Below are 24,729 nucleotides of genomic sequence, written 5' to 3'. Positions count from 1 at the left end.
TTAATTATGGAGAATTGAGGGGAAGACTCTAGTTACAGCTAATAGGATATGTCAGCCTCATTAGGAGGAGGGTTAGGTATTATTTTACTGTTAGGACACATATTATTAATTACCTTATCACTGCCTTCCCATTGTTCATTGATTTGCTTGAGCAGGCATCACTAACGTCTCCATTGTGAGATTTGTTACTGTTTTTAGCATACTTATAAGCCACGGGGAGCTTGCCAGGCTCTGCTGTGCTGGCAGGATACTCTCGGTAGCTTGCTGGGCTCTCTGAGAGGGACGGAGGACTCGAACTTGGGTCGGTCACATGCAAGACAAATACCCTACCCGCTGTGCTATCGCTCCAGCCCCTTATGTTTAATATTACATAAATATGTTTCAAAATAAGTTTCAATATAAGTCATAATATTAGAAATAGCACAGCGGGTAGGGCGTTCGCCTTACAAGCAGCCAACATGGCCGACCCGAGTTCGATTCCTCCGCCCCTCTCGGAGAGCCCGGCAAGCTACCGAGAGTATTCGATATGCCAGACACAGTAACAACAAAGTCTCCAATGGAGACGTTACTGGGCCCGCTCGAGCAAAATCGACGATCAACGGGAGGGCCTTTACCTTTACCTTTACCTTTAGTATTTTTTAACACTATTTTGATACTAAGGAACAAACTGATCTCTTGCCATAGTTTTTATTTGTCTTCATACATGTTTACATGTCCATAAAATATTCAAATTCAAAAAATCCTTTTACTGGCTTCATGTTTCAAGAGCAGAAATGCAGAAAGCCAGAGAGATAGTCTGATAGGCTGAGCACAGGTTTTGCATGTAGAAGGGCTGAACTGAATCACCAGGACCGCATTCTTGAGCATAAAGGCAGGAATTGCCAGGTATAGGACCTGAGCACAGTTGGGTGTGGCTCAATAAGACTTAAAAAAAAATTCTATCGGAAATGCAGAAAGCTAGATTCAAACATGACACCAATAAAATTTAACACACACAAAAATAATATTCATTTGCTTTGCAACAAACTTGCAGATACTGATACAGTCTCTGAGGTGATTTTCTCAAAGTTACAACTATTATCTTATCAAAAGTAGGACCATTTTTTCAGAAATATATAAAAAGATTAACTTTAGTGAGAAGCTATTTCACGTCAACTTCAAAATGTATACATTAGTCATAAATAAACAAAAGTATCCCCCCAAAAAAGATTTACAAATCAAAATCATCGCAAATTTTAGTAAGACACAAGATTTCCAACAGAAACCTTGTCATGACAACAGCAACAAATTGAGAAAATGAAGATGCATTTTATAACTAATTTGCTATATGCATAGGTGGAAATAAACTAAAATACTTAGTATCAATCATAATGAAGTTAGTGTCTCGCTACCTTTGTGTTTACACCTCAGTGTATTCAATAGCTCAAACATAATTGTCAATTCTGTCAAGATCCACTGAAAATTGTATTTGATGTTTTAAAGAAGTTGGTCCTTTCCCTAAGTATTTCAAAAGTAAAACTCAAAACTGTCACCGAGAGTACTGAATGATCAATAAAACTTCAAACAGAAGAACTGTGTGATTTGCAAATCAACACTTTACAAAACAAGTCAAATAATCTGGTATTTAATGTGCTGATTTTTACTATCCAGATGGTAAAAAGACTGACATGGCTTATAATTATTAGGCAGAGTTTCAGAAGTTGATGAATGGCTGAAAAAAAATGTACATCTTAGTGTGGATTGGAAGAAGCAGGGGAGTGGGGGGTTGGGGAGGACCCTAACTTCTCGATTTGTGACTTAAATAAATTCTGATACCAAATCAACATTAGAGGATCACTAATCAGTCTGCTTGTTTCAACTCTATTCTCAGACATTAGAGACTATTAATGCTGATTTACTCAATAATACCATAGGTCTAACAGTGATCTCAGAAGCTTACAAAAATCATAATTCCATCTTTTAGAATTTAGTCACACACTGTACACTAAAAATAAAATATGGAGAAGTGACTAAATTAGCAGAGATGAGATAATAGTAAATTCCAAAGATCTTAACATGGACAAAATTTTTATGTTTACATGTACTGTTAGCCAAGTGAATTGTCTAGTTGGAGTACTAAACGCAGAAATAGGAAGTTGTCAAGTATTCGCTCAATTTTCTCTCTGTATATAGTACCATATGTTCAGATAAAAGATTTTCCAATAAGATTTCCATATTTCTTATTTGGGCTTTTAGTGATTAACTTAATGTAATATAATGCATGCACACTGATTTTTAGAGATGCACATCTGAAACTTATGTTATAATGCAGTTACCACAACAAAAAAAAAAAATTCTCTCCTTTTCTGTTATAAAAAGAATATTTCGTAGGAAATAATCACAGCACTTGGGATTCACAATAATATGTTCTAAACTGGCCATACTTCTTGAAATAATTGCACAAGATTTTTTTCCTTTGGGGAAAAAATTAACAAAATAAAATTCTAATGAAAGAGACATAGCATTTCTATTTTAGGTAAAAATCAAAATTAATAATTGTACCCACTGTAATGTGCATAAATTCCTATCAAAAAGCCATTTCAGTTTTCCTTTTGCTATTATATTCATCTATTCAAAATATAAAGACTATTTTGTAAGGAAAAAGTCTACTTCTAATTACATTTAAAAGATTAAAACCTTCCTAGTGTCCAGTGACTGCCAGAAACTGAGGAGTTAGTTTATTGCACAATAATACTCTCTTCCAATAATTAAACTTCATAACGGAACCTGAGTCTGTTATACTTTTTACTCAAGCTGCACATTTAAAATAGTGGCACTCAATCATAAACTTTTTTTTTCTTTTTGGGTCACACCCAGAAATACACAGGTTTTGTACTCAGGAATTACTCCTGGTGGTGCTTAGGAAACCATGTGGGATGCTGGGAATTGAACCAGGGTTGGCTGCATGCAAAGCAAACACCTACCAGCTGTGCTATTGCTCCAGTCGCAATCATAAACTTTTAATATAGTACATTTAACAAGCAAAGATGAAACTGGAACCCAGAAGTTCTTCAAGAATGACTGTATCTGCCAAATAAGTTCTTAATTCAACTTAGTTTCTAACAATAGCCAAGACAAGATATAGACTGCTGAAATTAAACCTCATAGCTTCCAATCAAAAAATCTTTACTCAGTGCTTTATATAGTCTAAATCTGGGAAAGACGTAAATAAAAGATGTAAAGTCCCTGGCTCATGTTCACCATTTTGTTACAATCTAAAGAACACAGCAAAAGTGGTGGCGTATCGGAAACTAAAAATTACAACAGAAATATACTAAAGATTCTTTGCTCATTTTCATACTCCTTAAACCTCAAGTATTTTCATATCTCAGCAGATAGGGTATTTTGTTTAAAGTACTTATACTGTAAAAGCTTTTTATTTAATCATATAGTCAAACTTCAGAAACATCACCCCAAAAACTAATCAGGTAGAGTATCAAAAAAGATTATTTTATATATCATTAACTGCCACGGTTGGCTATTCTACTCTTCAAAGGAATATACATAGATATGCACTGCACTGTCCTCCGATTGTTCATAGATTTGCTCGAGTGGGCCCAGTAACGTCTCTATTGTGACAACTGATACTGTGTTTGGCATATCAAGTATATCACAGGTGGCTTACCAGGCTTTGCCGTGCAGGCGAGATACTCTCGGTAGCTTGCCTGGGTTTCCGAGACGGGCGGAAGAATTGAACTCAGGTTGGCCAAGCAATATGCATGCATATATATTCCTATGCAGAGGTGACCCAGTGTCATCATTAGAAAGATATTTCCTGAAGGCAGTTTGGATACAGACTCTACTGTAATAGAGGCTGCATGTCCTAAGGCCTCCTACTCCCACAGGTGGGTATGGTTTTCAAAGAGGAGAACCGTATGAGCCAGTTAACTTCCCCAACCATATCCTATATGGGGGAAAAAAGAGATTACCACCAACCAAGCTTCCCAGATTCCTCCCTGGCAGTGAGGTGGGGATGCTGATAGTATATTAGAAAGAACCACCTCTAGACTACCACAAGCACCATGGGGAAACAGTACAGAAACCCACCACAAGGAGTGTAGAAGATAGAAACCCTGCAGCCTCAACAAGGATGCCCACATACATAATCTCTCTGATAAGAAATTCAAAGACAAAATAGTGAGGATATTTAATGCGCTCAAAGAAACAGTGAAACAGACATCCAATAAAATACAAGAGGATGTGAAAGAAACAGTGGAACAGAGAACTAATAAAATACAGACGGAAATGAGAAAAGAAATAAGAAAACTGCAAACAGAAGTGGCATTAATAAAATATTTGATAGATGAGAAGAAAAACTCAATGGGTGTCCTCAACAGTAGAGTAACCACAGCTGAAGACAGAGTGAGCTTGAGGATGAAATGCAGAAAACCTCCAGGCAACGGCAAAAGATGGAAAATGATCTCAGAATAACCCAAGGGCAGACCAGAGAACTAAGGAATGAATTCAAGAGGAACAAAAGAATCATTGATGTCCCAGAGGAACAGTGAGGTAACCCCAATGAGGTAGTTAAAGACACCATTGCTGAAAGTTTCCATAGCTGGAGAATGCTGGCATCCTGATCCAAGAAGCCCAAAAGGTACCAGCTAAAAGAGACTCTGATTTAAAAAAAAAAAAAAACTACAAACCTCCAAGACATATCTATATCTGACTCAGGATGATGAAGTCAGAACGATGAACACTGTAGATAGAGATAAAATACTGAAAGCAGCAAGATCAAAGAAGGAAATGACATACGAAGAAGCATCCCTTAGATTTACAGCAGACCTATAGAATAAAACCCTCCAGGTCCAAGGACAATGGTGGGCTATAGTTAAAAGACTTAACAAAGGGAAGGCTTCACCAAGAATACTTTTCCCAGCTAGATTCTCATTCATATTTGAAGAAACAATACACAAATTCATGGGTAAACAACCACTCAGGAATTTCACAGACTCAAAACCAATTTTGAAAGAAAAATTCAAGGGGTTACTGTAAGGCAAGACAAACCCCACAAATACAGTAATCCTCTAAAGAAAGATGGCACAAACACCATGACAATATCTCTCCATGTCAATTGTCTAAATGCACAAATTTAGAGACACAGGGTGGCAAAATGGATTAAAAAATTGAACCCAACATTCTGCTGCCTACAAGAAACACATAACACATTTGAATAGTCGGAGCAAACACAGACTCAAACTCAAAAGCTGGAAAACAGTTCTTTCAGCAAACAACTACTTCAAAAAAGCTGGGGTGGCCATTCTAGTATCCAGCAACAAAGATTTTTAGGCTGAAAAAAGGTTACAGGAGACAGCGAAAGTAATTTTTCATAGTGAAGTGATACACATATGGAAGATATTACATTTCTAAATGTATATGCACCAAAGAGGGACCAGCAAAACACTTAAGACAACTGCTAATAGACTCCAAAGAAGACACTATTAGAAACACAATAGTTGGAGACTTCAACTTGCCACCCCCTGAAACAAGGAGACTAAAACTCAGAAAGAAAATACTGTCTTTGAAAGATGAAGGGCAAGGAGGAGAGAGAGGAGGAGAGAGGTGGTAACTGAGGGAGGGGGAGGGAGAGAGAGGAAGGGGGAGGGAGTGGAGAGAAGGGGAGGGAGGGGGAAAAAGGGGAAAGAGAGATGGGGGAGGAGTGTTAGTTGATATATTTGGGGCTTTTCATTCCCATAAAGCCGAATATTCCTATTCAGAAATAAGCACTTAAGACACAAAACGTCATAAACGGCCAACCATAAAGCGCTGCAACAGTGAAGTTTTCTGATTTTATGACTGCTCAGTTTCTAACACGTCCTTGAGAATGTTTAAGGATATTCTGGATTAAAAGGCTGAAAACAGATGACCTGTGTTCAGGATGACCTCACTTGTCAGTGGTATATAGAACTGGAGGAGGAAATGCAATGTTTGAAGGGGGGATGCCTAAATCAACCTTGGCCCCAGAGTACAGGAAGGAGAAAGAGAAGAGAGAAAAAAATCAGGGGGTTAAAAGGAAAAAACAGGAAGCAATGGGGAACAAGGATCAGTGGGGACCCAAGCACACTGGCGGTGTAAATGAGAGGTGTAGCTAAATATCTAAACCACAGTCAACAACACAGAAAAAAACTAGACCCAAATCTTCACTAACCAAAGTTAAGAATGTGCATTTTTCATTAAAATCAATTACAATTTAATTTAAAAACCATCCAAGTGGCAGGCTAGGAATGGGGTAGGTGGGTGTAAGGGAACCTGGGAACCCTAGGGGAAGGAGAAGACACAGGAGGTGGGGCCAGTGATAGAACATAGTATAACTAAAACCCAAATATAAATAACCTTGTAAATCAAGGTGCTTTAATAATTTTTTAACAGTATGCAGAGTGCTCAGTAAACTTAGAATTGAGCTATCATATGACCCAGCAATTACCCTGGAACATCTACCTCCACCACATAAAAAACGCTCTCAAAAGGGGTGTATTTATGCAAAATGGAATTCTATACGGCTGCAAAAAACGATGAAATCATTCAATTTGCTGCAACGTGGTTGGAACTAGAAAAAAATTATTGAGTGAAGTCAGAGAAGACAACGTTTCTATGGTATATAAAATACTGGATGAGGAAATATAGTAAGAGGGGGATGTCTAGATCACCCAGTGTTTAGAGAGAAAGACAGAGAAGGATATAAATCAAGGGGGGAAGAAGAAAACGAGACGTAATGGGTGAACAGGCAATGGGATTTCAGTTATACGGGTGATATGGGTGAGTGGTGTAGCCATGGAGGCAAAACACAGACTCAACAAAACTGAAAACATGAGAGCTAAGGCACAACCACTGAAACTTTGTAATGTTCCTTATCAAGTTGACAGACAGAAATGGGATTGGGGTGAGGAGGGAATATAGGAACACTGGTGGAGAGGAGTTGACTCTGGTGGTCAGATTGATGTTGAACTATTATATGTCTAAAACCACCTATTAATCATTTTGTAAATCACAGTTCTTTAAAAAATTTTAAATAATATTTTTTAATTGGGGGGAAACAGGCTGAAAACTGACATAAGGAGGCACCTATGATAATGCTGCCAGATATAAAACATCTAAATTTGAATTTCAGATAACAATTTTTACTGCAAGAATGTCTGGTATTCAGATTGCATTGCATGCTATCTTTTTATTTGATAAATACCTCTGTCAACAGCCATGGGTTACTATGCAGACACCTGTTCCACTAAAGGCTAAAGTTAAATGTATTTTCTGTCATTTCAAATAGAAATCTTGTATGTGTACAAGACTTAAATTCAGAGCAAAGCCACTCAAAATTAAAAATTTATGTTTTCTGATTGTTCTCTTCTTGAAAATATCATAATTTTTGAAAATTCAAATAGAATAATTAAATTCATAGGCTATCTCTCAAAAATAATTTCAAACAGTAGTATTAAAACTATCTTTCTCCATGCATTTAAACCTTAAGTATTCAATTTTTACCTTGAGACGTTTTGAGGTACACCATTAATTTAGTTACGCCATGAAGAAAGTGTTAAATGAAAATGGCAGATTAATGACATTTGTTTAATTTAGTAAATGCCCTGCTGATGTTTCCACAAATTTACCTCACAGGGTTACTAGTTAAAGACACTCGGAGTGATTCTAGGCACGTGACAAGTCTCTCATCCACGGAGCCAATTTTCAGTTCATAGATGAATTCCTGAGGTGAAATCTGCCGCCTCCTCTTAAGACTTCCCTGTAAAATAAGATTTTTTTAAAATTAATTCATGCTGTTTAAGTATCAGTTATCCAACAGTAATGATTCCATCTTTCATATTAATAGCTACATACAACTATACTGCATAATGTTTTAAAGGGCCAATTTCTCCATCAGTCTGAAACTATAGTCTGTGGGGTCTAGAAATGATAGTTATGTAACATCAAAAAAATTCAATTCAAGAACTTTTTCAAATGCAAACATAAAAAACAATAAAATGCATACCATATAGAATATCTAAAATAGTCACATAGGTTAGACACATGTAGCACTGTAGCACTGTTCTTCTGTTGTTCATCAATTTGCTTGAGAGGGCACCAGTAACGTCTCTATTGTGAGACTTGTTGTTATTTTTTCTGGCTTACCAAATACACCACAGGGAGCTTGCCGGGCTCTGCCATGTGGATGGGATACTCTCAGTGGGTCAGAGTAATTGAACCCGGGTCGGCCACATGCAAGGCAAATGCCCTACCTGCTGTGCTATCACTCCACTTAGACACATAAAAAACAAAAATCCAATTTAAATTCACATTCCAAGCACTACAGTGTTGGGTAACATTGCTTTGTCCTTCAAGAAGCTTAGGTTTATCTGGTTACACCCATCAATCTGGTTACACCCATCACAGTGCTCCTGAAGCACTTCCACTTCCATTGTGTTTACATGTAAACATGTAAACAGTCTTCCCTATGCTCTCCTTCCCACCCAGTTAATCAGCTTTCCCCTTAATCAGACTTTGTTAATTTGTAAGATCAGTTTCCCAGAAATCTATGATTTTATATATATGAGTGAAATATTGCCTTTCTCCTCTCCTTATGCCTTATGAATAGTTTACCTTAAAGTAATATCCTTTTTGTATAGATACAGGAAGACCGTTAACATTATACTTTGTAATTTAGGATTTGATTGGCCTTGAATATTATTCACCCCTGGGCATCTGCTTTCTCGACTTAAACCTCAGTTGCCCTTAGTTCCTAACACCCCAAAAGCAGGGTCCCGAGGAGGGACTGAATGGACCCAGGGCAAGCAGTGAGCTACCCTGGCAGCGAAATGGGCCAGGCCAAAGTGCCATGATTCTTAACTATAAGTTAAGAGTTTGATCATAGACAAATGCTGTCATGATCCAAAGGTAACGACAAGACTAGGATCCTGCTAGGGGTGGGAAAGACTATCTGGCCTGAGCACCATAGTCTGAGATCGAGATAGCCCTAGGAGAGCAATTCTATAAGTTTAAGATATTTCTTACTGTATCCATACAAAATGATTTATATTATATTCTTATATGCTTGTGGGACAAGGAGAGGAGAGGCACGCCCATGGGATTATGCTCTAGGGTGGGTCCTCCTGCTGAGGAAGGATCTGTCCTAGGAGCGGTCTTCCCTGAGGCTAAGATTTCTACCCCTGTTGATCGTGACTGCACCTATGTAATTGTTTTCCCCAATTCCTCTTGGACAGAGATATAAGGAGACCGTAGATTGGGCAAGGGGGCAGAGACAGAAGGAGAGACGAGGAGAAACAGAGAGAGACAGGAGCAGAGACAGATGAGGAGAGAATCAGAATAAACTACGACTAATACCTACCAGCCTGGTTCTCGTTCCTTCCTCTGCCTGACCATAGCCATCGACCTCTCCGGGGTGGGAGAAGGGTGAGACTACCGAATGCGGGCGGCGGGAGAGACAGAGCCACCACCGCTGTGGGTGCCGTGCCCCCTATTTTGTGTGAGTTTACACACTACAGAAAATACTATGTCATTCATTCATTTAACTTATATTAAGCACTAATTCTGGATACTTTAGACAAACCTACAGTCTAGATAAAGAAAAGCAAGAAAATGGTATTTTTCAATATAGGCTAATTCCTTTAACAGCACATCAATGAAACCAAAGAAGGGACAGCTGGAGAAGTGAAATACAAAAAGACTGAGTAATATCAAAAAGGAAAGAAAATATCTAGGAAGAATTAAACAGGAATTTCTTCTAGCAAATGTTAAATACCTGCATATTCAAAAGAGAAGTGAAAAGCATAAACAACTGAAAACCGGGACCCAATCCTGAAGGCACAAGAAAAATTGGCCTTCCAGAGGAGTTTCAGAAGGATCAGAATTGGCAACAGTATCAAAAAACAACTTAGGAGACTTCCCTACCAGATAAACAGCCACTGCCCACAGTTTTCCAGACGCTTACAATTACTGATAGTAGAACGGTGAATCAGAAACAAAAAATCCTACCTTGTATGAAGTTTCACTCCCCAAGAAGAATAATCAAGAGTCAAAATAATTAGAGAAACATTACAGTAAGTTATACTTTCTTTGTATGCAGTGGACCCCAGATTAATCCCAGTACCACAAACGGTACATGGTACCTTTAACACTGGTATGGGTCACTCCACGGCACAGAGTCAGGAATATCCCAGAGCACCACTGGGTAGAACCCCAAAACCAAAAATGATAATAAATTTTTAAAGACTGAGAAATTTTAAATAAAACTTTGATAAATAAAACAAAGCTATATAGTACAGCAAGTAGGAGGACACTTGCCTTGGATGCAGCTGACTTGGGTTCAATTCCCAGCACCCCATATGTTTCCATGAGCCTACCAGAAGTGATCCCTAAATAAGTCAGGTGTAAGCATGAACACAGCCAGGCGTGGTCCAAAAACAAAAGAGAAAATGGCACAATTATAATGCATTGCATTATAAATATAAATTTGTGTCTACAGAAAAAGTCTGGAATATGCAGAGCCATAATCATTTTAAATACAATAATTAACAATACAGGGATGGGGAAGGGGAAAGTTATATTAAGGGTTTTGTTGCCCCTTACCCCAAAAAAAGGCATCTGCTCTACTTGAGAGAGAAGCATCATCTCACAAAGGCAATCACCTTTAATTCCCTTAAATGTTTTTTTTCATAGTTATTTATTAGGTCAAATTAGTATATTTATTCTGACCTTTTCAAACTTGCAATTTTAATATGTTATCTTTGACTTCCTTTATAAAAGATAATAGTTTAGGGGGGCAGAGAGAGCAATGTGAATAAGTTACCTGCCTTGCACACAGATGACCTGGGTTTGATCCCCTGCACCCCACATGGTCCCCCGAACTCACCAAGAGTGAGCCCCAGATGCAGAGCCAGGAGTAAACCCTGCACACAACCAGCCAGATGTGACCAAGAAAATATATAATGGATTATTTTCATACATTGGAACCTCAATTCTTCCAACGTCTAACTATGACAGATTTACATAATTGAAGCTGAAGATGTAATTCCATGAAATAAGAGCTAACTGAATTAATACTCCTAAGTCATTAAAGCAAAAGCCCTAGAGAGATTAATTTGAACATATCAAAAAAAGTTAAGTTTTAGCTTGTTTTAATGACAGAAAATGAGATATCACATGTCCCAATTCATGAAGTCTTCCAGCTAAAATAATTCATATGTAGGTTAAAACAACATTTTTGCCATCCTAAAACTGAGACCAGAAGAAATATTTCAGCTTCTTCCATTCAATGCTCAACGATTCCTACCATTGCCATTCAGTCTTACCCTGAAGGTCCCAGCTCATGCTGTCAGGGAACAACAGACATGAAGACCAGAAAAAAAAAGTTAAAGTTGTCTTCTGTTTCTAAATGAAAGCAGCTATTTACAAAAAACAACTAAGACCATAGAAGCACAAATATAAAACTTAGTAACTGTATAATCTAAATACTACCAACAATTGAAAACTGAAGTTTTAAGATATGGCATTTTAATAACATCCCCCAAATCGCACCAATTAATCAAAAGAATTTTAACAAAATAAAGAGAAGTATCTATGCACTAAAACATACACAAAATGTGTAGTTAAAGTGAGAAATAACTGAAGGTATTGCATCACATTTTTGACTCAGAGGAATCTACCTTAAGAAACACAGTTTAATATTAGTTCTCAGGTTTCTCAGTTCAGAGGTCATAACTCCAGATTCTTTCTCTATTTTGAGTGAAACATGATACTCCAAGCATAGCTCTTTCGATTCCTCTATGAGAGACTTGAATAGCGTTCTCATTCTGTTTTCATAGGGCCCAGGTCTCTGAGGCATATGTTAATGCAGGAAGAACAGTGGAATCGAAGAGATGTGCCCAGAGCCGGAGGTTCTTCGTCCTCTTAGCTATTTCTTGAATGCTCTTGAAGGCCTTCCAAGCCACTCTCTTCTTCCTGCGCAACTCGGGTGCCAGGTCATTCATCATGCTGACTTCTCGAACTAGGTACACATAACTGTTACATTCAGAGATATTTGTCCCGTTGAGAACGAATGGAATATCAGGAACGAGACCGTTTCTCATAAACATTGTCTTCATGAGATTTAGCTGTAGTTGGACCTTTCCACACTCACAGTCGAACTCAGACAGCATTTGTACCGTTTGGCTGATGTTTGGTGTTATTAGAACAATGTCATCAGCGAAGCAGAGGTGTTATAGTTGCCGACCATCTATCTTCACTCCCATTCCTTCCCATTCTAGTCATCGCATAACATTCTCAAGGGTAGCACTGAAGAATTTCGGTGAAATGGTATCACCCTGCCAAACCCCTATCTTGACATCAATGATCACCTCCCTGTAGAATGGTGACATTCTGGTACTGAATCTGCAATACAGCTCATGAAGGATCCTGATGTATTGAGTTTGTACACCCTGTTTGGTCGGGGCTTCAGTGACCACTTTAGTCTCAACAGAATCAAAGGCCTTCTTTAAATCAATGAACGTTAGACAGAGCGGCATCTTGAACTCCACAGAAACCTCAATGAGGTTGGTTATCGTGTAGATATGGTCGATTGTGCTGAATCCTTTTCGGAAACTGGCTTGTTCGCCTGGTTTTCCTTCATCTAGTGCTCTGTCAATCATATTCAGGATGACTCGAGCTTGTAGACAACAGACAAGAGGCAGATCTGGTGATAGTTGCCAATGTCGTGGATGACTACTTTCTTGTACAATAGAAAAGACCTGTTGGTTTTCCATTGGGACGGAAACTTGCATTCAGACAGATAGTGCATGAAGAGCTGAGCCAGTGTATTGATGAGTACTGACGGCAGGTTCTTCAGATGTTCAGGTCTGACCTTGTCTGGGCCAGGTGTTGTTCGATTCTTTACCGACAAAATGGCATGTCGGATTTCGGAAGGAAGAACTTTGGGAATGACATATCCATCCTGCGGAATTTGGTATGAGGGCAGGTGGACGTGGCTATCAAAGAGATCCGAGTAGAAGTCACGGATAATCTTCTCCATTGCCCTTCTGGAGGATGTGATAGATCCATCAGGACGTCGGAGGGCAGTCATCTTAGTCTTGTAGTTGGCGAAAGAGAGGCGGGCACTGCGAGTGCTTTTCCCAGCTTCTGCCACATCTACCAGCACTGCTGCTCTTCTCTCTGAGGTCTTCCTTTATGGCTTCTCTGCACTGCTTTGCAAGCTTGGACGTTTCCTTGAAGTTGCCTGAGGCTTGCTCCAAGCCACATTGGCAAATGAGCTCAAGAGTTTTCGAAGACAGGCATCTTTTTGTGGCTTTCTCTCTCTTGGCATTCTTCACACAATCATGGAGGTGCTAAACCAGTTGATGTTATTCCTTGTCAATGTTGTCAATGACGGCATCTTCCCATGTTACCGCAATAGTGCCAGAGTTCCCAGTTGGTAGTTGTTCTGGGAGTTAGCTTCTTAAACTTTGCAGCCCTTTCTTCCTGCTCTGTGAAGTAGAATTTTGCACAAAAGAGACGGTGGTCCGATCCCATTTGGAATTTTGGGACAACAGCAACATTGGTCAGGCAAGACCATCAATTAAATATGATGTGGTCAATTTCATTGTGGAACCATCCACCGGGAGACTCCCATATCCAAAGTTTAGATTCGGCCTTCTGGAAATGTGAGTTACCATGGATGATCTTGGTCGATATGATGAACTCAGACAGTCTCGCACCCTATTTGTTCCATTCTAGGCCATGGGTCCTGATGTGGAGTTATTCAGCTGATCTTCTCAGTTCTGTCTTGACATTAAAATCACCAACAATGATCTTGTAGAAGGTGTGGTCTTCTTTATAGAACGTCTCCAGCTCCATGTAGAACTTCTCAATTTCTCCTTCATCATAGTTGGATGTTGGTGTGTAGGCAACAAAGATAGAAACTGCCAGCAGTGAGCCACATCTATTCAAGTGTAATCACCTAATTTGGGTTTTTAGGCATTCAAATGAATCAATGTTTATGACCAAGTCCGTGTTGACAAGGACACCAACACCACCAACGCCTCTTTTGTTGCATGTTCCAAGGAACAGTTGTTCTCCAGTGTCGAAAACAGCGTGATGTGATTGATGCCTTCTCATCTTGGTCAGACCAATGATGTCGTACTTGATCTTTCACGCTTGCATTATCAGGTCCTTGATGGATGCATCCGATGCCAGTGTACATGCATTGAAAGTCATTTTTGTCCTTCTTTGTTCTGGCAGCCTAGTTCAGCCCTGAGATTTTATCAGCCTCTCCTTCCTCATCCTTCTTAACGCTGCCATATTGGTGGCTCTTTCAGGGTCAAGAGAATGAGACCCGTTGTATTTACTGGTTTTGGCATCTCAAATACACCATGGATAGCTTGTCAGGTTCTGCTGTCCGGGAAGGACACTCCCATTAGCTTGCCAGGCTCTCCGAGAGGGATAGAGGCTTTTAGGGTGGCCTCTAATCGTCCTTACAGGTATTCCCATGGTTCAAACCATATTTAAACCCCATCAAATATGGTGCAGTAATCTTGTATTATGTGTTTTATGATTTTTTCGTGCAGCTGCTTTGGTCGCGCGCAGAGGATCTCTGTTCTCAGGCTGAGACTCACGCACGAGTGGAGCCCCACAGAACCACGGAAGCAGAACTCTATGACCTTGGACTTCAGGCTCAACAGACCTGAGAACAGAGATTCTCTGCCTGCTCCCAGCAGCCCAGCAGACCTCCACTACCTCTACTATTCAGCCGCCACCACGCTCCAGGACGTTTTCCGGACACTTGGGCTGAGACTCACACATGAGTGAAGCCCCACAGAACCAGGGAAGTGGAACTCGTTGACCTTGGACTCCAGACGCATTGAATCCGAGAACAGAGATCAATAAAAACTTTCAATAAAAACTAAATGGCTTCACCCCAAAGAAAAATATTTAAAAATATGCCATATATTAGATATAATCCCAGTAAACAGAAAGCTTCTTTTCAGAGACTGAGAATCACATTAAACACTTATAAAGCCATGCATAAGGTATAAAAGAAGAATGTTCAAAAAAAGAAGAAATTGGAAAATTACTCTCAGATTTACCAAAAAGCTAAAGCAATCACATTAGAATGATACAAGCATTAATGAAACAGAAAAGAGTTTAGAAACACATTCATGTCTGTGTGGTTAATAGTTTCCAACAAAGGTACCAAATACAACTATGAATTTCCTAAATAAATTGTGTCAGAACTCCTCAAGAGCCATATAAGGTAAATGGAACCTAGATTCTAGACCTAAATCTGACAAATTATAAAATGTCTACAAGAAAACACAGGTATAAATCTATGTAAAGGTAAAGGCCCTCCCGTTGATCATTGATTTGCTCGAGCGGGCCCAGTAACGTCTCCATTGGAGACTTTGTTGTTACTGTGTCTGGCATATCGAATACTCTCGGTAGCTTGCCGGGCTCTCCGAGAGGGGCGGAGGAATCGAACTCGGGTCGGCCATGTTGGCTGCGTGCAAGGCAGATGCCCTACCCGCTGTGCTATCGCTCCAGCCCTATGTAAAATCTATGTAAAGAAAAAAAAACTTAGCAAAAACAAAGATTTCTTAGAAAGGATCCAGAAGGAGCTGGAGATATAGTAGAGCAGGTAAGGCACTTATCTTGCACAGAGTGAACCCAAGTTTGATCCTCAGCAGCACATATGGTCCTGAAACCCCACCAGACGTAATCTTTTGGCACAGAATCAGAAGTAATACCTGAGCTTGGCCAAGAGTAGCCCAAAAACAAACAAACAAACTAAATAAATAAATAAGAAAGAAAAAGAAAGGCTCATACTATATAAAAAAAAAAACTGCATAAAAATTTAACCTACTACTTTTTGAAAGACATTTATTAATAGCTTTATATATAAAAAGTAAAAAATTAATGGGTGCTTTCATTACATGTGAAACATGAATTATTAAAGCAAAAACGCCATAAATCCTAGGCATGGTAAAAACTATGGAGGCTGGCAGAGTGAAAGGTGAGAGAGGAGTAGAAAAGTCTTTTTGTTGGCTGGTGTGACATTATACACATATAAAAGAATGAGGTTAAACCCTGGTAATTCTGTAGTACCATAAACTAACAACAACTTAATGACAAAAATATTTTCATATAAAAATAAAATAAAAATATAATATATTTTAATATAAAATATGTTGATATTTTAATATATTAAATATTTTAATATAAATATAAAAATATTTTACCATTCACTACTGAATGGTAAAATACATATCAAGAGCTGTGAAAGTTTAAGATTTTATCCTACATACAGTCAAGTTCTTCTGCTACTGTCCTCATGAATAAAGAAAGTAAGAGTCCTGCATCATGGACCTCAAACACGCATTGTTTACCCAGCCGGTCAAGTCCAAGAATTGATGCAGGATCTCTGATGAATGATGGATACCTGAGCATAAGGTGGACAGCACTGTACAGGAAAAACAGTGAGATGAGGGATTCTCCACTTTTAGAATGAAGAATGACAAGGCTATTCACTGTACACAAAGGAATATAACTTTACCACCCAAGGTTTCCTACTGCAGACACAACCCTAGAATAGCCTGGGCAAAACACAGTCAGGTCTTAAATGTTTGGCATAATCCAAAGAACCTAGAGGGATACCAGGAACGCATGAGAGAAACATTCCCAATGATGAATATATCTCAAAGGATTAGGAGTATTTAATGACTTCTGAAAACCCCATTCAATGAATTTTGAAAACTCAAAACAGAACAAGACAATCCAACTTAGAAGTACATTCAGGGGCTGGAGCAATAGCACAGCGGGTAGAGCGCTTGCCTTGTACACAGCCAACCTAGATTCGATTCCCAGGATCCCACATGGTCCCCTGAGCACCGCCAGGAGTAATTCCTGAGTGCATGAACCAGGAGTAACTCCTGTGCATCGCCGGGTGTGACCCAAAAAGAAAAAAAAAAAAGTACATTCAAAAATTTCACGAGAGGATATATAAATGGTCACTAATTACATGAAATAATCCACAACATCATATTATCAAAAATGCAAATGGAAACAAGTGAAAAGGCACTACCTAATTCCACCAAATTTTCAAGGATGTGAAACACTTAGAACCCTTCTGAATTGCTGGAGACAAAAAAAAAAAAAGCCCTAGCATCACTTTAGAAAACAATTCAGCAATTTCTTTTAAAGTTAGAGTTCTAGTGTCTTTCACAGGAGACTTGTATGCTTGTATGCCATCACTGTCTCACTGCCATGTCTTTAGTGATACCTGAGAAGTTCCAGCATATTTTGCAAACATTCAACACAAACATCAATGGGCTGTGTAAAATAGTCTTTGCCATCATTGCTATAAAGGGTGTGGGCCAAAGATATGCTGATGTGGTATTGAGGGAAACAGACATTGACCTCATCAAGTGGACGGAACAGCTCACCGAGGATGAAGTGGGACGTGTTAGGCAGAAGCCACACCAAGACTCCCAATTGGTTCTTAACTAGACAGAAGGATGAGAAGGATGAAAAATAGAATCAGGATCTGGCCAACATGCTCTAGGAAGATTTGGAGTAACTGAAAAAGATAAGGGGATCCCCCCAAGGGGGGTGGGGGGAGTGTCACTTCTAGGGACTTCATGTCAGAAGCCAGACCTCAGGACACTGTCAGCATTGTGGGTGTGTCCAATAAAGAATAAATTTGTAGACCTCATCTATAATAGTCGATATACTTAAAAGATAAAATTAGAGGTATACAGACCATAGAAATCGGCAACTGCATAACTAAATATTAAGTGGAACTTGGGATGGGAAATCTCTGCAATGTACACGACAGTTTTATTCATGAGAGTCAAATATTCAGAGTTATGAAATTTCCACCTAGTGGAATACTATGCAAGTAATACGAGAAAAATAAATCCCCAAATCTAGATCAAGTTAAAAATATCAAGCCAAAAGAATACACATACAAAGATCCATTTATGAAAAAATTAAGACAAACCTGTCAGACTTTAGGTATAGACAGAGAAACAGAGCTGTTATTTTTCATGTGTCTGACAGGAGAATGATCAACATGTTATAAACAGTTTTACAAGTAGATTTTATTAATAAACACTCGGAAAGAAAAACCAAACTTACTGACTAAAAAAAGAAATTTTTTTGCTTACAGGCTCATACAGTGGTGCGCAAGGATTACTCCTGGCTCTGCACTCCTGGCAGTGCTCTGGGAACCATATGGGGTGCCTGGCATTGAACTCAATTGATTGCATGAAAAGCAATTAGCAACCCACTGTACACTATCATCCTGATTCTAAAAAAAATAAATAAATTCTTATGTATTCAGCGAGAAGCCTGGCATGTCTGAGGTCTATCCCAGAACCTCATGACACTGAGCATTGCCAGAAATGGTCCCAGGAACCCCAAAGTACTCTTCTGTGCAGCCTGTATGCAATTTAAGTAAATAATTATTTCAGTCATAATAAGATTTTTTCAGTTTGAACAATTTATCACTAAAAGATCTCTAGGACTTCAATTAAGATTCCTGCCTATAATACCTGCCCTTTTCCCCCCAAGCCCTCCCCAGTACTGCAACACCTTTGCAAAGATTTACTCCTAGATAAACAGGATTAAGAGTACTCATCCCCGGAAGGTCTTGCTTGAGCCTCACAAACCAAAACTCTCAACGATGGATTCCTATTTCTTAACATTAACCACTTTCTAACTAATTTTAATCACCATGTAGTTCTTTTCAAGGTATATTAAACACCTACTAGGAGCCAAAAAGTAACTGCATGGTATGGAAAGTCAAAGTGGCACCTCTTATTTTTGGTTTCAGCCAAAATGCAGTACCTTCCCTGAAGTGAGGTAGATGACAGGTCACAAGTCTGAACAAGTGGCATTTTTCGCTACTAGAAAGTAACAAGGAGCAGAAAACAGAATACAGTGAAGAAGGGCACAAAGGAAATTCAGAGATGGCTATTTCAAGCCACTGGAGAAGCAGACACAAGTTCCTAAGGCAGGACTGAGCTGGACACATTCAAGAACATAAAAAAGCCATACTAAATCCCAGTGTATGAGACAAACCCTTATAACTGACAAGGACAGACATAACAGGCATCTTCACCCTGGCAACACTACATACAGCAGAAGTCCCAAATTTTTTTTGGAACAATCCAATCTAATAACAATTTGCATTATTTTTTAATGAAAGAACTATGATTTACAAAGTTATTGACAGGTAAATTTTAGGCATATAAAATTTCAGCACCATACGTGAAATGAGTCAAAAAGAGAGAGACAGACAGACAGACAGACATAGAAAGATTGCACTCATCTGTGGAATATAAAGTAACAGAATGAGAGACTAGCACCCAAGAATAGTAGAGATAAGTACCAGGAGGTTTGCTCTGTGGCTTCGAAGATGGCCTCACATGTTGGAGGAAAAGGCAGCTCAGATAGAGAAAGGAACACCAAGAAAATTGTGGTTGGAGACCCGCTTGTGATGGGAGATGCGTGCTGAAAGTAGACCACAGATGGAACACGACGGCCACTCAATACCTCTACTGCAAACCACAACACCCAAAAGGAGAGAGAGAGAGAAAAAAAGGGAATGCCCTGCCACAGAGGTGGGGTGGGGTGGGGTGGGGGGATGAGGTGGGGGATGGGGAAGGGATACTGGAATCATCGGTGGTGGAGAACAAGCACAGGTGGAGAGATGAGTACTAGAGCATTGTATCACTGAAACACAAGCACTAAAGTTTGTAAATCTGTAACTGTATCTCAGGGATTCACAAACAAAATTTTTTTTAAAAAAATAGGATGTGTTTAGGATCAATAAATAAATAAAATTTCAGCAACAGTCCCACCACCAGTGTCAACATCCCTCCACTAGTGCCCCCCCTCAAAGTTCCACCCCTTTCCCGCCTTCCAACTTGACAGGAACATGACAAAGTGCCTGCGCTGAGATCTCATGTTTTCTGTGTTGTTGAGTCCGCATTCTGGATATATGGCTCTAGACTTCAACCACATCAGCAGTCGCACTGAAGCCCTGATGCCTGTTCATCCATTACTTATTCTCTTCCTCCCCCTCGATTTCTTTCCTTCTCTACCCTTCTCTAAACGCTGGAGTCAAGGGTAACCTAGCCCCTGGCCTCTTACAACAATACTTTTCCGCATCCGGTATAAGATCAATTTTTTAAAAGCTTTTTAGAAGCTTATGAGAAAGAAGGATGAAGAAAAGGAAGAGGAAGAAGAGAAGCATCAACAAACAGAAGTAATTGAGACCCTTTGTCACACAGACAGCCTAAAATGTTTACTCTCTGATCCTTTAATCAATGCTGGACACAACGCCGTCTCATAAGCCATGCTAAGGACATTCGTCTTACTTTGTGTAGATGAAAATCACAGAAGATTTGGGGACCTGAAGATAGAACAGTATGAGGCATGTTCCTGACCCAGTATCACATCATACCCAGAGCATCACCAGGTGCACCCTGGAAGCCTCTGAGCATGGCAGGAGACTGGACTGGAGATCCCAGAGCACTGCTGGCATGACCCGGGTACTTTAAAAGATTATTCTCTTCCATGGAGTACCCTAAGGAGCAAAGCATAAAAATAAGAACAACTGAAAGCTTATTTCATAGCCTGGTCAAGGGTAGGCAGCAGGGGCTGAAGTGATACTACAGCAGGTAGGGTGTTTGCCTTACACGCGGCTGACCCAGGTTCAATTCCCAGCATCCCATATGGTCCCCGGAGCACCGCCAGGAGTAATTCCTGAGTGCAAAGCCAGGAGTAAACCCTGTGTATCACCGGGTGTGACTCAAAAAGCAAAAAAAAAAAAAAGAGTAGATAGCAGGCTGGTATAAAATTTGCTCATTATGTACAAAGGTTCATCACAGGAGACTTGCTGCCATTTTGGATGTGAGCTGTGAATGATGATACCCAAGTTTTAGGTCTCAAGGGCTAAGTGAACAACACCTCCCTCACTTCAACTGTTCTATCTCTTTGACCTCCATAAAAGCGGCTTGAGTGGTAAAATGGGCATAAGCCTGTCAGAAATTCAAGGGACAAAGCTAGAATTGGCAGCTCCTTTGAAGAGCTACTCGGTAAGAGAAAACAAATGGGGACAATAGCTAGAAGAGAAACGGTGGGTATGATTTGGGGGTTGAGGAAGAAAACATACAATGTTTACATATTGATGGGAATGACTGAGCAAATGAAAAAAAGTGAAGGCGCTAATTGAATTTAGTTGGGAGATGCAGGTGAATAAAAATGGAAGGTAAGAGAAAAGTTGGATGCCATACAGTTTAGAGACAGTCACTTTAAAAATGAAAGCAGCATAGATGGAACAGATTTGGTAGACTACCAGATCTGGCAATAAGGTAAATAGGATATGATGATGCCACTGAAGTTCTCAGAAACAAAAGCATCTGAAAGAAAGATGCAGCACTGAAAGGATGAGAAAAAAGTTCAATGTCATCGAAAGAAAAAAAGCTCATTGACAAGGGACATATGGTAGAACAAGTTTTAAGATGACAATTCACTTCTCAATTCTGGGCCATTCAGAAAAAGTTTGTAGTGCCTCATGCACTCTCCCAGAGGCGCACCATGCTGAGGCACCAAAGCAGAGAACAGGGAAGCTTCCTTTTACCAACGCACGGTTTATACCAATGGAGAGACAAATGAGCTGATGGTTTGTGCAAGAGGAAAACAAGAACTAAAGTGGATATAAACAGATTTAAGAGTGCGGTGGGATGAGGAACCAACACACATAAAAGTGTTAGTCAAAGGGTCTGGAACTCAAAAAGAGTTAAGGGGAGGGGGGGAGAGGATACTAAATAAGATGGAAAGATGCATACCACTCAAAGAACAAAGTGCCTTAATCATATTTAGAGGTGGCATTTTGTAATTCAAGTTAGCTTGTACCTGAGATTGGGTGTAAAAACAAAGATTACTGGGAGTGATAAAGTCAAGGACAGGAGGGAATATGGGCTGGCTCATCTGTGAGAAAGTGTTAGTAATGAGGATGACAGCGGTAGCAGCTATAAGAAAAACTATTAGCAAGGTCTGCAACTCCACAAGAACTTCCTTCCAAAGCTAGATCTGCTTCTCTCGGATTCATCACCAATACTATTCCCTTGCAAAATACAGGCATTCAAAGAATGTGGTGCTAATAAAATGAAAGCTATGCATAGTTAGTAGATTAAAATAAGAAAAAAAGTCAAAATACTAAATAATAATGCATACTCAAAAGGTGTATTTCAAATCAAAGACATCAGAAATAGACCACATAATTGGGACATTAGTTTTCAGCACAATTTCCCCCCTTTTATTGTATTACTATCAAAATACAGGTATAAAAGAAAGGAAATTGAGAGAAAATATTATGTTACATGAATAATCAGAAATGTGCCTTTTAAGCAGAGTTATTCTGCTTCTTTCATTATACATAACTTCAAAGGAAGTGAAAATTGAAGAGAAAAAGGATACTCATGTATGCATAGCTCCAAATCCATTAGCACAGAAGATGAAAATACTTAGGAAGCTTTATCCCCTGTGGTATCAAAACACATTAGTGAGATAAGGATGTCTGCCTGACATCACAAAAATTAGAATATTTATCCTACATAAATTTTAAATCTTATTTAATCCCTTGGTAAATTTTATTCTAAAATACCAAATGAATTATAAGGTGACTAGGGTGGGGGATGGGATGGCATGTAGTTTCATAAGGTACCTCTAGTCGGAGTCATTATTAAATCTATTCTAAAGTAAAACACCTTTGTACTATTTATTCTCATATCTATTTCTCGGGGGGGGGGGGGAGGGGACGTTCTTTCTTTGACCTTTCTTAGATTAACTTTTCGCATGCCTGCCTCTGTACTTTTGCTTGTTTTGGGGGGGGCCACAACCAGCAATGTCCAGGGTTTGCTCCTGGCTCTGCACTCAGGGATCATTCCTGGCTGGGAAGAGATGACCATACGTGGTCCTAGGACTCATAGCCGGATAGGCTCCATATAAGGCAGCTACCAACCCTCCAGCACTCCTGTGCTTACATATCTTTCAATCCAGCCTAAGACTTAACTCACCATATGTTTCTTCACTCTTTTACCTCATTTGTTTGCAGCAGAATTTAGAGTACTATTTCCAAGACAAATTCAAAACACATGGCATTTTTAATTTGCCATAAAAATAGTTTTCCAAATTACAGCACTTTCTTACTTTTTCAGATAATTTTCAATATCTATAAAAATCATGAGAACTACTATTTGATGATGACCTAATTATAAAAATAATAAAAAGAAAAAAATTGCATTTACAGAGTCGGTTTGCTCTGTTAGATGCTGCTACAGCACAATGTCAATGTGGGTCAGGACAGATATTTTCGTTGCTAATACAGTGTCTAACAAAATGGCAGCTACTTTAAGCAAAAATTTGTCTAGATTAGCTGAGACATCACAGAAGACAAAAACGATGTTTTTCATACTCACATCTCTGTAAATATTCTTTGGCTCATTAAATGATTTTACTTTCCATAGTGAGTAAAAAAGGAAATAATTTTCTTTTAAATCATCAAGAATAGTAAACACTTTTTAACATCAAGATCCAAAATACAAAGAACTAGAAATTTAAATTTTCAATCTTCTTTAAGTATTTCCTTTGAAATTTTGAATAAGCAAACTGTAAAAAACAAAAATTCCATTAGCATCCAATCTGAGTAGCAAAACAATCTAAATTCTCAGCCCAGACCTGGTCCCAGAAAATTAAGGAAGCACAGTGGGGTCGGGGGCTATTGACATGTTGCCCCCCAGATCAGCATTTCTTCACCTCTCCATAACTCAGTGTGAACATTCTGAAGACATCCTAACTGCAGTCACTTAGCCACACAAAAACACACAAGAAACAACTCCAGACTGCAAAAAATCACAAAGGGAAAGAAATACAGAACCCCGCCATGTTTAGTGAAGGAAGATGGTAGCCCAGAACACTAAACCAATAGCAACAAGCTATATAACCTCTCTGATAAGAAATTTAGAGAGGAACTGGCAGGGTGTTTAAGGAGCTAAGGGAAACAATGGAATAGATCACCACTAAAACACAAGCAGAATTGAGGAAAGATGACTAAACAAATGCAAGTCAACCCACATAATATAGCACATCAAAAAAAAAAATTTTAAAAGCATATGATCATATCAATAGATGCAGAAAAAACATTTGACAAGATCCAGCACCCATTCATAATTAAAAACTCTCCACAAGATAGGAATTGAAGGACTTTTACTCGATATATTCAAAGACATTTACCACAAGCCCACAGCAAATATGCTAAGTGGGGAAAAACTAAAAGCCTTTCCTCTAACATCAGGCACAAGACAAAGTTGCCCACTCTCACCACTTCAGTATAGTACATAGGAATTAGCACTGTAGCACTGTCCTCTCCCATTGTTCATTGATTTGCTTGAGCAGGTACCAGTAAAGTCTCCATTGTGAGACTTCTTGTTACTGTTTTGGCATATCGAACCACAGGGAGTTTGCCAGGTTCTGCCTTGCAGGCATGATACTCTCGGTAGCTTGCAGGGCTCTCCAAGAGGGCGGAGGAATTAAACCCAGGTCAGCCGCGTGCAAGACAAACGCCCTACCAGCTGTGCTATCACTCCAGCCCACATAGTAATTCACTGTCACTGTATCACTGTTCTCCTGTTTTTCAACGATTTTCTCGAG

General features: G+C 39.2%; 1 protein-coding gene across 4 annotated transcripts in view; it reads right to left on the bottom strand.

The window, feature by feature from the left end:
• The window catches only part of DIAPH3 (diaphanous related formin 3), a 553,005-nt gene that overhangs the window by 403,413 nt on the left and 124,863 nt on the right, over nucleotides 1-24,729 (bottom strand). For all 4 annotated transcript variants that reach the window (XM_056109828.1, XM_056109829.1, XM_056109830.1 and 1 more), the window contains one exon: nucleotides 7,644-7,774. In XM_056109828.1, the coding sequence (XP_055965803.1) occupies nucleotides 7,644-7,774 (131 nt within the window). The remainder of the gene's footprint in view (nucleotides 1-7,643; nucleotides 7,775-24,729) is intronic.

The sequence above is a fragment of the Sorex fumeus genome, unplaced genomic scaffold (assembly GCF_029834395.1).
Source record: "Sorex fumeus unplaced genomic scaffold, SorFum_2.1 ptg000008l, whole genome shotgun sequence".
Taxonomy (NCBI): Eukaryota; Metazoa; Chordata; class Mammalia; order Eulipotyphla; family Soricidae; genus Sorex; species Sorex fumeus.
Note: the sequence above shows the minus strand (reverse complement) of the source record. Positions and strands in the feature narration are given on the sequence as shown.